This window comes from Bufo gargarizans, chromosome 9 (assembly GCF_014858855.1).
Source record: "Bufo gargarizans isolate SCDJY-AF-19 chromosome 9, ASM1485885v1, whole genome shotgun sequence".
In the NCBI taxonomy this organism is placed as follows: domain Eukaryota; kingdom Metazoa; phylum Chordata; class Amphibia; order Anura; family Bufonidae; genus Bufo; species Bufo gargarizans.
Genome location: NC_058088.1, coordinates 37,834,395 through 37,848,387, shown reverse-complemented (window position 1 = coordinate 37,848,387; position 13,993 = coordinate 37,834,395). Strand labels below are relative to the sequence as shown.

Sequence of the window (13,993 nt, the reverse complement as noted above, 5' to 3'; positions counted from 1 at the left end):
CACTATCTTACTATTACCCCTGGAATAATGCCTGTTAGGGTTGACCATGTAGAGTTAAACCAACCCTCTGTATTTGATATCTGTGACCCTGTTGTAGAGAAAACTGCATGTTATTGCACATGCTAGTGAGGTGTTTGGAGCACTGAGGGGTGGGCCTAGCCCCTCGGTGTACAACTTAACCATCCCCTTTCACCTCTTACTTAGACACTCCCCTCCTAATAAATGACAAGGAAGGGCATCCTCGCTGTCTTCCTGCCTGGCGCTGTTATCCTGTGCATGCCGAACTGCGATTTAGCATTCACAGGCGCATGCACAGGATAACAGCGCCAGGCAGGAAGACAGTGAGGCATCCTCGCTGTCTTCCTGCCTGGCGCTGTTATCCTGTGCATGCGCCTGTGAATTCTAAATCGCAGTTCGGATCTCAGCATGCTTACCTTGATGATGATATCTAAACTGCGCATGTGTCCAGCATTCACAGGCGCATGCGTGGGATTTTAGGGCCAGGAAGGAAGGCTGTGAGGATGCCCTGTCACTTAGTGGAAGTGAGGAGTGGCTAAGGGTAAAAGTTGGTGGTGAAGCGGTGCTCTGAGGGGCTGAGCCCACCCCTCAGTGCTCCAAACATCTCATTAGCATTTGCAATAAAGCGCACATTTCCCTACAACGGGGCTGCTGATACCAAAACAGAGAGATTGTTTAACACTAACATACAGTATGCCAGGTGTAATAGGGTTGATCATGCTGACAGATGCTCTGTAAAGCTGTATAGGCTCCGTTGTGGAATTTGTGGAGAAAGGCTATAACCTTTAGCTTTATATCATTCAATCAGGGGAGCAGCATGCTTTATTGCAACTGTGTCACATTGACAGTACTGGGGCATGGAGGCACATGTACGAATAATATGGAGGTACTTTACCCCACAGGCAAGTCTTTGCAAGCAACATCTGATAAAGCATGCCACGGTTATTTTGCATTCCTATTCATGAGGCCACACAGACTTCTATTAAGTGCTTTCAGGAGTTGTACAGTAATAATTCTGCTCTAATTACTGCACCGAATGATTCCATATGACATAGAAAACAAATAACTACATAAAATCCCATTATCAAATTCATTTAAAAGATCCATTGCAGTCTGAGTGTATAAAGAAAGGCCATGGAACATAAAGTAAAGTTTTGGTTTTCCTTGCAGCAAAATGTTATAAATCAATTATTTAGAACAGGATGTTATTTTTAAGACAGGGTCAATCAATATATGAGAGGATCTGCTGCAACTATACCCATAGATATGATCTAATGGCATTGAAACGCTGCCGCATGTACAGATAATCCATGGGGTCCAGCCAGCTGATAACATGAAGATGACAATTACGGAGGCAAGAAGTAAGGAAATAATACACTGAAATACCTTTCTTACCCTTTTATTTTTACATCATTTGCTGAAGGTTTATTAACTCACCTTTGGATCTTTAAGACTGAAGCCGGACATGTAGTCGTTGATGAGATTAAAGACGAATCCTCTGTCCATCAATGTAAGGCATCTCTGAAATAATACGGAATTAGAGGAGATTTGGAGTACTGCTAACATTCATTTTTCTAATGAAGGCAGATATAGTTAGGTAAGGCAAAATGGAATTATCAATGATCAAAGGTGTGTTCTCTAACCCCTGCCAAGCAATGGTTAATCACAGGGGTGCACACAGGTCTCATAGGGCCCCACTGCAAAACTTAACATGGGCCCCCCTGTAACCCAATACGCGTGTGCAATGCAAAGCGCCAAAAATTGTACTAAAAAAAATTGCACCTCACCTTCTTTATCTAACTTCTATGTAAAAAAACATGAAACAGGTGCCTAATAAATTTGGCATTCATTCTGACCACCATATTTTCACTCCACACAACTGGCAAAAATACATTAATGAATCTCCAGCTTCCCCTTCTATCATACAGCTGTCTGCCTGCAGCCACCACTAGGGGGAGCTCAGTGCATAGGAATGTATGCAGTTATAATTTACTGGAAGCTGAAATCATTTCTCTGCATTGAGCTCTCCCTAGTGGTGGTTCCATAGAATTGCAGTGTTTTTATACTGTGAAGAGAAAGGAGGAGTTCAGTGCCAGGCTCTCCCTTCTGCGGACCCCATAGCAGGTGCAAGGTCTGCCTCCATTGAAGGTACGCCACTGCTTGATCATTAGGGAATGTCGCTTCTGAACACAAGGCCAGTTTAGGGACAATGTGTAATTACTTGTAAGCAATTCAAATGATTGGCCGTCCATGAAATACATAGACAGACCTGGGCCAGCGTAGTGGGCTCCACTCTTAGAATATCACTGGGGGAACACCCTCTATGACCCTCTATTAACAAAATGTCACTGAAGAACATCTTTCAGAGAAAATCCTCCATGACATAGATTCGCAAAGGCCAGAACTGACACAGGGTTGTTACAAGTAACCACAGGGTCCCATGCCAAACCTTGGAATAGGGCTTCACTATCACCACCATCATGAGAAAGACAGTGCAGGGCATAAAATTGTAAATTCGGCTCCGCTCTGTCCTCTGTATCATCTGCATTCGGTGTCCTCTTTTAATTTCCAGAGTAATCATCAAATGCACATGCCCCTGATTGGTGATGTCTTTACAAGCGCGGATGATCGGGTAGTGATTGGGAATCAGTGTTCCCAGGAACACTCCTTCCAGACAATTGCCCCGTATAGAAGTGCCGCCAATCGCCCAATGATCGAGCAAACACTCATCTATCGGGTGAAGGCATTGCGAGGGCAGATGCCTAAATCATCTTTTCTGGGCAGTTGACTGTGCTGTCTAAAGACTTATCTGCTTCACAAAAACAATGATTCTCTATGGGGACGAGTGACTGTCAGTGGTGATCTCTAGTCCCCATACAGCAGATGTGATTGTGGCGTGTAAACGCATCTCTCACCTCCTCTGAAGAGCAGGCAATTATCAGGAATGAGCAGTTCCTGCTGTGATGGCCCGTGTAAACGGGGCTATAGTTGCTGCTGTTCTTGCTATCCGTGTAGTTAAACTCACCGAAAATAATGTACTAAAACAATAGATGCAAACATAATATATGGACTAAGCCCTGATTCTGATATAATAAAATCTGAGTCTCGCAGCCAATATATTTTGATCAAAACACATCTGTGCCAGTCTACCAGCGCCAAGGTGGTCGTTGGGCATCTACATTCAGGAGAGCAGACCTAATCTCAAAGGCGACCTTGATAAGGGTGGTATATATAGATGTGCAGAGGTGACGAGGAGCAGCACACTAGTTTCCCCTAAATTAGATCAGTAATCTCTGAAAAATATCAAAATCTAGTCCTATCCAATTACAGCAATAAGGCATAGAGACGATTTTACCTTGATGAAGTTGGCCAAGCTCATGTTGACATTTCTTGACTCCTCTGGAATCTCACCATATCTTATGGTGACATGAGGAATAATTGATAGCAGCAAAGAATGAAGGATATTTTGATAAGAATCTGGAAACCTCTGAGGTCGAGGTACCTATTGGAAATTAAAAACAGAAACCCTTAAAGGGGTTTTCCAGGAGTACAATATTGATGACCTGTACTCAGAAAAGGTCATCAATAAACGTCCCCCACAGATCAGCCATGAAGGGGCCGTGGAGCTCATTTCCTAGGCCAGTGACGCCAAGTTCATCAGTCACAAGGCCTAAGTGCAGCTCAGTCCCAATCAAGTGAACAGCAAGCACAGACGCTACATAATGTACAGAGTGGGTAATCTGTGACGAGGCCACGGCGCTCCTGTGCTCTTCAAGAGCTGATCGGTGATCAGATATCAATGACTCATTCTGAGGATAATCAATATTCTACACCCACAAAAACCCTTTAAAACAGGCGATATCATCAGCTGTGAGAAATTGTCTTGTTCACATAGCTGGAGCGCCGAAATCTTGCGATGCGCAAGCTAGCGCATGCGTAGTTCGTTCCCTGTGCTGATGCCAGTACAGGGAATGAACATGATGCCGACACTGCGCATGCGCTAGCTCGCGCATCGCGAGATTTCGGCGCTCCAGCTCTGTGACGTCAGCCAGCAAGGAGGAGATTAGGAGGACGCGGGATGGTGCTGTGCTCCTTTCCGCTTGACTCATCTCCGGCTACAGGACTCATATCGGGTCATTTGCATATCAATCAAAACTGTTTTTTAACACAATAAAAGCGCAGAGAGCTATGGGACCTGGGTACTGCAGATGTGCTAGCGGCCATCTACAGTGGCGGAAATAATTATTTGACCCCTCACTGATTTTGTAAGTTTGTCCAATGACAAAGAAATGAAAAGTCTCAGAACAGTATCATTTCAATGGTAGGTTTATTGTAACAGTGGCAGATAGCACATCAAAAGGAAAATCGAAAAAATAACTTTAAATAAAAGATAGCAACTGATTTGCATTTCATTGAGTGAAATAAGTATTTGAACCCCTACCAACCATTAAGAGTTCTGGCTCCCACAGAGTGGTTAGACACTTCTACTCAATTAGTCACCCTCATTAAGGACACCTGTCTTAACTAGTCACCTGTATAAAAGACACCTGTCCACAGAATCAATCAATCAAGCAGACTCCAAACTCTCCAACATGGGAAAGACCAAAGAGCTGTCCAAGGATGTCAGAGACAAAATTGTAGACCTGCACAAGGCTGGAATGGGCTACAAAACCATTAGCAAGAAGCTGGGAGAGAAGGTGACAACTGTTGGTGCGATTGTTCGAAAATGGAAGGAGCACAAAATGACCATCAATCGACCTCGCTCTGGGGCTCCACGCAAGATCTCACCTCGTGGGGTGTCAATGGTTCTGAGAAAGGTGAAAAAGCATCCTAGAACTACACGGGAGGAGTTAGTTAATGACCTCAAATTAGCAGGGACCACAGTCACCAAGAAAACCATTGGAAACACATTACACCGCAATGGATTAAAATCCTGCAGGGCTCGCAAGGTCCCCCTGCTCAGGAAGGCACATGTGCAGGCCCGTCTGAAGTTTGCCAATGAACACCTGAATGATTCAGAGAGTGACTGGGAGAAGGTGCTGTGGTCTGATGAGACCAAAATAGAGCTCTTTGGCATTAACTCAACTCGCTGTGTTTGGAGGAAGAAAAATGCTGCCTATGACCCCCAAAACACCGTCCCCACCGTCAAGCATGGGGGTGGAAACATTTTGCTTTGGGGGTGTTTTTCTGCTAAGGGCACAGGACAACTTATTCGCATAAACGGGAAAATGGACGGAGCCATGTATCGTGAAATCCTGAGCGACAACCTCCTTCCCTCTGCCAGGAAACTGAAAATGGGTCGTGGATGGGTGTTCCAGCACGACAATGACCCAAAACATACAGCAAAGGCAACAAAGGAGTGGCTCAAGAAGAAGCACATTAAGGTCATGGAGTGGCCTAGTCAGTCTCCGGACCTTAATCCAATCGAAAACCTATGGAGGGAGCTCAAGCTCAGAGTTGCACAGAGACAGCCTCGAAACCTTAGGGATTTAGAGATGATCTGCAAAGAGGAGTGGACCAACATTCCTCCTAAAATGTGCGCAAACTTGGTCATCAATTACAAGAAACGTTTGACCTCTGTGCTTGCAAACAAGGGTTTTTCCACCAAGTATTAAGTCTTTTTTTGTTAGAGAGTTCAAATACTTATTTCACTCAATGAAATGCAAATCAGTTGCTATCTTTTATTTAAAGTTATTTTTTCGATTTTCCTTTTGATGTGCTATCTGCCACTGTTACAATAAACCTACCATTGAAATGATACTGTTCTGAGACTTTTCATTTCTTTGTCATTGGACAAACTTACAAAATCAGTGAGGGGTCAAATAATTATTTCCTCCACTGTAGCTGCCCATGTCCCCAGCTCTATGCGCAAAATCATGGTGACAGGTTTCCTTTAAGATTTATATAAACCAAAATTTAAAGGGGTTGTCTGGTTTTGAAAACCCATTTCCAAAGCACTTTACTAGGACTGAATACTGAGATATGTAATAGAGCGGAGGTATTCATTTGGGACCAACATTAACTAGCCAGAGTGGAAAGCAGCTGCAAAGGGCATCGCCATTTTATGTAATGGCCGTCACACTGCCATTTTCAGAACCAATTAAAGTCTATGGTGCTATTCACACATAAAACAAAGGGGCTTACATCAAAAACAAACTGACATGGCCAAAGATGAGGTTCAGGTAGGGACGTAGCTATAGGGGGTGCAGAGGTAGCAGTCGCTACCAGGAGCCTGAGGGGCCCAAATGAGGGGCCCAAAGACCCTTATGCCACATAAGAAGACACCGGTATTATAGAAAGTGCTTGCTGGCAGGGCTCTGTTATAGATTTTGCACTGGGGCCCAGAGTGTTCAAGTTAGTCCTCTAGCTCAGAGAAGTGCTTAGGTCAAAAATTTGGCATGGGGAAAGGGGTGCCATTTAAATTTTTGGCACAGGCAGCACAAAGGCTATGTGCTATCCTGCCCCTTGCCACAAAGCACTGAGGGAAGAGGGGCCCAAGCTGAGCTCTTACATTAGGGCCCAGGAGCCTTTAGCTAAGCCCCTGCACATAGCCGTTATTTTTTTTATGGCAAATGAATGAGTGCACCCATCTAACAGCTGTTACAAACGGGTACACTGTGCAAATAAAGGGCTGTGATGGCACAGTGCTGGGAACGACAGGTCCTGCTGCCTCCAGTGCCTGTGGCATGGTGAGTGTTTTATGTTATTTTTATTTTTCTGGCACTATCAAGGGTGGGGGAATGTGGTGGACATTTTTTATACAGGGTGCAACGGGGACATTTTATATATAGGGGGCACTATGGAGGGGCATATAGACACTGTGGGCACTACAGGGGGTCATTATAGATACTGGGGGCAATATGGTGGGCATTATTTATACTGGGAGCAATATGGTGGGCATTATTTATACTGGGAGCATTATATATACTGAGGGCACTGTTGGGCACGAATCAACCATTTTAACTTTTTTTTTCTGTTTCACCTTGTTTCTGTTTGCCGTATGTTTGCCCATGATGTGTATTTTTTTATTGTTTACATATTTTTATTTACATTTTGAGGAAAGGAGGGTGATTTGAATATTTATACATTATGATATACATTAGGAGGGTGATTATGAATATTTTTTTTAAACCTTTTAAATGCCCGACCACCAACATAAATTTACATGGGGCTGTCGGGAAGAGGTTAAAACACGAGTTACTAATGCCTGTTGCCACCATTAGGGATGCTTAAAGGGGTTATCCAAGTTTTCAAACAGCCCCCCCCCCCCATGTGCCGGGCCCCACACAGGTAATACACTTACCCCGCTCCCCTAGGGAGGCTCGCCCCAGTCTGCCATTGGCGGCTCCCCCCCCCAGCACCAGTTGTTTTCATCCGTGTACAGGGAGAAGCATCAGCGGCGGTGAGGGGACCAGCAGCGGCACGGGGAGCGAGGTAAGTATATTACCAGTGAGGGGCCCGGCACATGGGGGGCTGTTTGAGAACTTGGACAACCCTTTTAAGAGCTGTTTATTGTCTATACATAATAAACAAAGAAAGTATACAGTGAGCTCCTAAAGCAGATGAAATTCCATCATTTATGCCTATGCATGGTATTTGCAGCTTTGTAACAGGAAAACAGAACTCGAAAACTTTAAAGACACAGCGAGAAATAAATCAAGTCAGAACCGTGGACAAAAATAAAATAAAATTATGTTCAAGAATGAAGAGTAACTTTAAAGGTGTTTTCCTTTTTTGTGTTTTTGTACTTATTGCGAAGCAAAAGTGAATTGGATGGGGAGGGGAGAGGAGGAAAGAAAAAAGAGAAAAAGAAAATTGTTTTTTGGTGTACCTTTGTAATTTATGATGGTATATACTTGTGTATTTGTAATGTCTATCCCCTATCTGTGTCTTGTTTTAATGAGAAGAAGGAAATTGAAATTGATAAATAAATATAATAAAAAAAAAAAAAAGGTGTTGTCTCATCTTGCTGTTACAAAGGAGAGATGAGACTAAGCCCTGAACTAGGGATGAGCGAATTTCATATTTTGAACTTCGAGTTCGTGTTGTGGTATAAGCTGAATTGTGTTATGGATTCCGTTACCACAGACCATAACGCAATTCTGCGACGGAATACATAACGGAATGCCTTTAGAGGCATTCCGTTATTCATTCCGTCATAATAAAAGTCTATGGCCTGCATAACGGAAACAGGACGGATCTGTTATGCAGCCCATAGACCTCTATTATGACAGAATGTATAATGGAATGCCTCTAAAGGCATTCCGTTATGCATTCCATCACGGAATTGCGTTATGGTCCGTGGTAACGGAATACAAAAAAAAACTATTCAGCTTATACCAGAAGTTGAACACGAACTCGAAGTTCAAAATATGAAATTCGCTCATCCCTAGCCCTGACCTCAAGGTGGCAGGGAAACAGTGAGCAGGCTGACACACCATGAAGTCCATGGAGCTACAGAAAAAGGATAGCACAGCTAGCTGTTTTCCTAACTCGGAAATGGCATAGTTTGCTGTGCTATGCTGTTTCCGCAGCTCCCGTCACAGCAATGGGAGCTACTGAAACAACGCCGACCCGCTCATCGTTTCCCTGCCACCTGGTGGTCACGGCTTAGTCTCATCTTGCCTTAGTAATGGCGAGATGAGACGACCCTTTTAAGGCTTAAAATTATATATACAGTATGTGAAAAATTCTATCAAATGGTAGTCAGACGCACAGGTTTGTGAAACCACCACCCGGGGTGCCCACAGTCGAGTACTATCACCCCACTACTCAGAAAAGTGTAAAAGCAATATATGGAAGACTGGGCACACCTCAAGATATTCAGCCACTTACGTTTATTTATTGAAACAAATTCAAAATACTTCCTTTAAGGTAACATTTACAAATCGACGGCTATAAAATGAGTTAATATAACAGTGCAATCACTCTAGAAACACTAAAAACGAATAATCCTAAATAGCAGCAAATGTAGTTACTAAAATACTGGATATACTTATAGGATCAAGACCGGTGCCGAACATTTGTTTAAAGGTCCGCGTGGAAGGCATCACTACATTGGGTCCGAAGCCAAACCGGCGGACTCACGTGCGCAGATCCACAACGCGGCAAACAATATCCTGCTGGAGCGAAAGGAAAATCCATTGAACACTGCAGGGCAGCCGGGGTCGCACCAAGCGGGTAAGACCGTTCCGACATTGAGGTCGATGTGATTAAGTCTACCACACAGTTACAGCTAGCGGGACGCCGCTGAGATATATATGCAGCGGGACGCCGCTGTATATTAGTCTGTTTCTGTATCAAACAGCATCACTGTGTGCGCTATAAAGGTGGTACCAAGTGCCTTATTAGCCGTTGGATACTGTGATACGAACTTACAGCTACCTTGCTGCTTGTTGCCTTCTGCTCTACCACCAGTGCTGTTACTCCTAAAGAACATTGTTTCCAACACGGTTACCACTTGCGGTTGATATTTTCTGCTATTGGGACTGAGCCATTTGCGCTGCTGCGTATATACACTCACCTAAAGAATTATTAGGAACACCATACTAATATGGTGTTGGACCCCCTTTTGCCTTCAGAACTGCCTTAATTCTACGTGGCATTGATTTAACAAGGTGCTGATAGCATTCTTTAGAAATGTTGGCCCATATTGATAGGATAGCATCTTGCAGTTGATGGAGATTTGAGGGATGCACATCCAGGGCACGAAGCTCCCGTTCCACCACATCCCAAAGATGCTCTATTGGGTTGAGATCTGGTGACTGTGGGGGCCATTTTAGTACAGTGAACTCATTGTCATGTTCAAGAAACCAATTGGAAATGATTCAAGCTTTGTAACATGGTGCATTATCCTGCTGGAAGTAGCCATCAGAGGATGGGTACATGGTGGTCATGAAGGGATGGACATGGTCAGAAACAATGCTCAGGTAGCCCGTGGCATTTAAACGATGGCCAATTGGCACTAAGGGGCCTAAAGTGTGCCCAGAAAACATCCCCCACACCATTACACCACCACCAGCCTGCACAGTGGTAACAAGGCATGATGGATACATGTTCTCATCTGTTTACGCCAAGTTCAGACTCTACCATTTGAATGTCTCAACAGAAATCGAGACTCATCAGACCAGGCAATGTTTCCAGTCTTCAACAGTCCAATTTTGGTGAGCTCGTGCAAATTGTAGCCTCTTTTTCCTATTTGTAGTGGAGATGAGTGGTACCCGCTGGGGTCTTCTGCTGTTGTAGCCCACCTTTCTTTCCCATTCTGACATTCAGTTTGGAGTTCAGGAGATTGTCTTGACCAGGACCACAACCCTACATGCATTGAAGCAACTGCCATGTGATTGGTTGACTAGATAATCGCATTAATGAGAAATAGAACAGGTGTTCCTAATAATTCTTTAGGTGAGTGTATATCCAGTATTTTAGTAACTACATTTGCTGCTATTTAGGATTATTAGTTTTTAGTGTTTCTAGAGTGATTGCACTGTTATATTAACTCATTTTATAGCCGTCGATTTATGACTGTTACCTTAAAGGAAGTATTTTGAATTTGTTTCAATAAATAAACGTAAGTGGCTGAATATCTTGAGGTGTGCCAAGTATGTGAAAAAGCTCATACAGGCTTTCTTGACAGCATAGCTTACCTTGATTTTGTTCTCTTCTATTAGGTACAATGCCATAGCCTTTGCCAATGCTTCAAAGAAAAACCAGGAGTACTGGAAAAAAGCAATTGTGCACCAGGTTGATTAGACAACAGCATGAATACCCTTGTAATCTTGTATAGCCTTAAACATCTACTTTTACAAAGTGATCACAGAGATGACCCCTGTACATACATACTAGTCTATGTGCATCATTTGGGTTGTCTCATTTACAACTAACTTTACAACAACTGTGTGGTTTTGCGCCAACGTTCCCCAATGACTGTTTGGTATCCTAAAGAGGTTAAAGTCTATAGCGGGCCCAGGGCACAGTATGTTTTCCTAAACAAAATTAATTAAATCTGCAACCGCCGCTCATATTCATACGTGAATGTTGAGTCAATATTGGGCTAGCAATCTAATCGACGTGGGTGCATTTGGCCAATGTTTAATGTGAGATTTAAAAAAAAAACAGAAAGGTCTATTGTGTGGTTTCTGCAGTTGGGAAAGTACACCTCACATTTACATACCTGGCAATGTCAAAAAATCTATTTGATTCATCTATCTATGGAAATGACTGTGATGGCGGATGAGATTTCAGGCATGGAAGTGCACAGGCTGCTTTGGCTATCATTATGAGACCTGAAGGCAGTGAGATGAGTCAGCGGCGAGTCAACTCCATGATGTGTGAACCTTGTTCACTGCTGATCATCAATGGACTCTCCTCTCCACAGAATGATGACTGACAGGGGGCTTCGCTGCCGGGGAAGTGATGGCAGACTAAGCAGGCTAGGATTTTGAGTGGCCCATCCCCTTTACACCAATCGGAAACTTGTCTGGACCCTCACCGGGAGAGGATCTGTGGACCTTTAGACAGCTCAATACCATGAAATCTATATTTTTTTCAATAAAACTGCTTTCTCCTTTCTTGTGGTGCAGTGGCCTTCAAGGCGGTCACCTACCTCTCATCCTAGCTGAGATATTTTTTTTAATATTCATCTAGCTATTTATTGAGATAAAAACACATAAGGTTCAAAAGTCTATCTACGTCAATGATTTATCCTGCAGGATTGACCCAGGGAATGCAAAAAAATAAATAAAAAACTACACAGATTTATCTGCAAATATGGAAATTTTACTCCATAATCCACGTTTCAATGATGACCACTGTGGTATTCCACAAGCCTCTGTGCTCCTATCTACTTTTCCACTAATGACAATTTTGAGCCCTTTACATCTGGCTGATTATTGGGAATGAACATTGGTATAAACGCTCGTTCACAGCTATTGGTCTGTGCACCTGATGAAAGAGCAAACAATCGTTCATTGGGTGACGTCATCGTTGACGCAGACACTATAATTGTTTCTGAGCAGTAGATCATCCTATGTAATGAGCGATCTGCTGCCCAGGAATCTGTAGGGGAAGACAGGCTGCAGTAGCGATCGCTTGTCCTTATACACAGGAAATGACTGCAGTATGTCAAAAGGGTTTCTGAGACTTTCCATCAGCATCTGATCGGTGGTACTCTGACATCCGGGAGTCTCCTTGTTCTGCTGTTTAGGAGGGCACCGGAGCTTGCAGTAGCGCTGTGACCTTCTCTCAGCTCACCAAGCACAGTGCCGCACATGGTATAGTGGCTGTGCTTGGTATAGCAGATCTGCCCCATTCACTTGAATAGAGCTAAGCTGCGCCTAGGCCTGTTTCCATCACATTATACACTGCTCGTTTACAGGGGTCACGACTATCTAGCAGCAGTGGTAGTGGGAAAAAGTGCCGGCCTCTCTGGTGGCCAGGACCGTGGGAGTGCACAAAGGCACGCATGCGCAGCAGCTCCCATTCTGACCACCTAGTATCTGTGCTGAACCGGTGGCTGTAGCCCCTGGTGTATAATGCGATGGAAAAACAAATCAAGCCAGCGAAGGAGGCAATATGGACAATCACAATACATTAGTAAGTGTCTTGTATTAGCTTTCTCTAGATGATAAATGCCATTTGCTGAGGTGAGACAAACCCTTTAACCCTATAGATAGTTACAGATCAATATATCCAAGCAAGAAACCAAGTCATCTCCCACCCCTATAACCAGAGACTGGCAAGAAACACTGAAGCAGTTAACAAGTAAATACAACAATTTATATTATTTCACACAATTTTCCCTCTTTTGCAATTTTTGGGGAAAAACAGGAAACCCCTTTGAAGTGGCCAATTCTAAATGAGTGACAGTTTTGAAGGGGTTGCCCCTCTCGTCATTTCCACAGTGACCTGGGACTAAGCTTTGGCTACAGGTGGACAGCCTTGCTGTTTCCGTAAGGCTCCTTTCACACGGGCGAGTTTTCCGCGTGGGTGCAATGCGTGAGGTGAACCCATTGCACCCGCACTGAATGGTGGTGTATCATGTGATGGACCGTGTGATGAGCGCAGTGGCGTCACCAAAGATCCTTTTCCTCCCAGGTCATCAAAGAAGAAGACAGAAGAGAAGCCGGGCTGCGCGAACAAGTGGATGAGGTGAGTTTAATTATTATTATTTATTTATTTTTTAACCCCTCTATCCCTATTTTACTAAGCATTCTGTATTACGATTGCTATTATTTTTCCTTATAACCATGTTATAAGGGAAAATAATAAAATCTACACAACACCGATCCCAAGCCTGAACTTCTGTGAAGAAGACCTGGTTCGGGTCTGGATACCAAACATGCCAATTTTTCTCACGCGCGTGCAAAACACATTAAAACACTTTGCACTCGCGGGGAAAAAAATCGCACATTTTCCCGCAACGCACCCGCATCTTTTCCCGCACGTCACCCACAACGCCCGTGTGAACCCAACCTAACTCCCTTAGTAGTTAATGGGAGGTATGCAAACAGCCTAGTAGAACAAGTTACACTGCTTCCATAACCCATGAAGTTGTGAAGCCATCATAACCTGTTCTGCTGCACTCTTTTCTCACCTGCCATCCACTACAATGGGAGTAATAGATACAGTGGAGCACCTGCTTGCTCAGCTTCTTCTGTAAGCTTGGCCACCTGCGGCTGGAGCTTATTCTCATCTGGCTGTGGAAACCTCTTTATGGTCCCCATACACATTAATGTACAGGTCCTTCTCAAATAATTAGCATATTGTGATAAAATTCATTATTTTCTGTAATGTACTGATAAACATTAGACTTTCATATATTTTAGATTCATTACACACCAACTGAAGTAGTTCAAGCCTTTTATTGTTTTAATATTGATGATTTTGGCATACAGCTCATGAAAACCCAAATTTCCTATCTAAAAAAATTAGCATATTTCATCCGACCAATAAAAGAAAAGTGTTTTTAATACAA

General features: G+C 43.5%; 1 protein-coding gene across 2 annotated transcripts in view; it reads right to left on the bottom strand.

The window, feature by feature from the left end:
* The window catches only part of DOCK11 (dedicator of cytokinesis 11), a 266,917-nt gene that overhangs the window by 153,736 nt on the left and 99,188 nt on the right, over positions 1-13,993 (bottom strand). For both annotated transcript variants that reach the window (XM_044269084.1, XM_044269085.1), the window contains exons 27-29: positions 10,665-10,736; positions 3,374-3,520; positions 1,456-1,539 (exon numbers count right to left, since the gene is read on the bottom strand). In XM_044269084.1, coding sequence (XP_044125019.1) covers positions 1,456-1,539; positions 3,374-3,520; positions 10,665-10,736 — 303 coding nt within the window. The remainder of the gene's footprint in view (positions 1-1,455; positions 1,540-3,373; positions 3,521-10,664; positions 10,737-13,993) is intronic.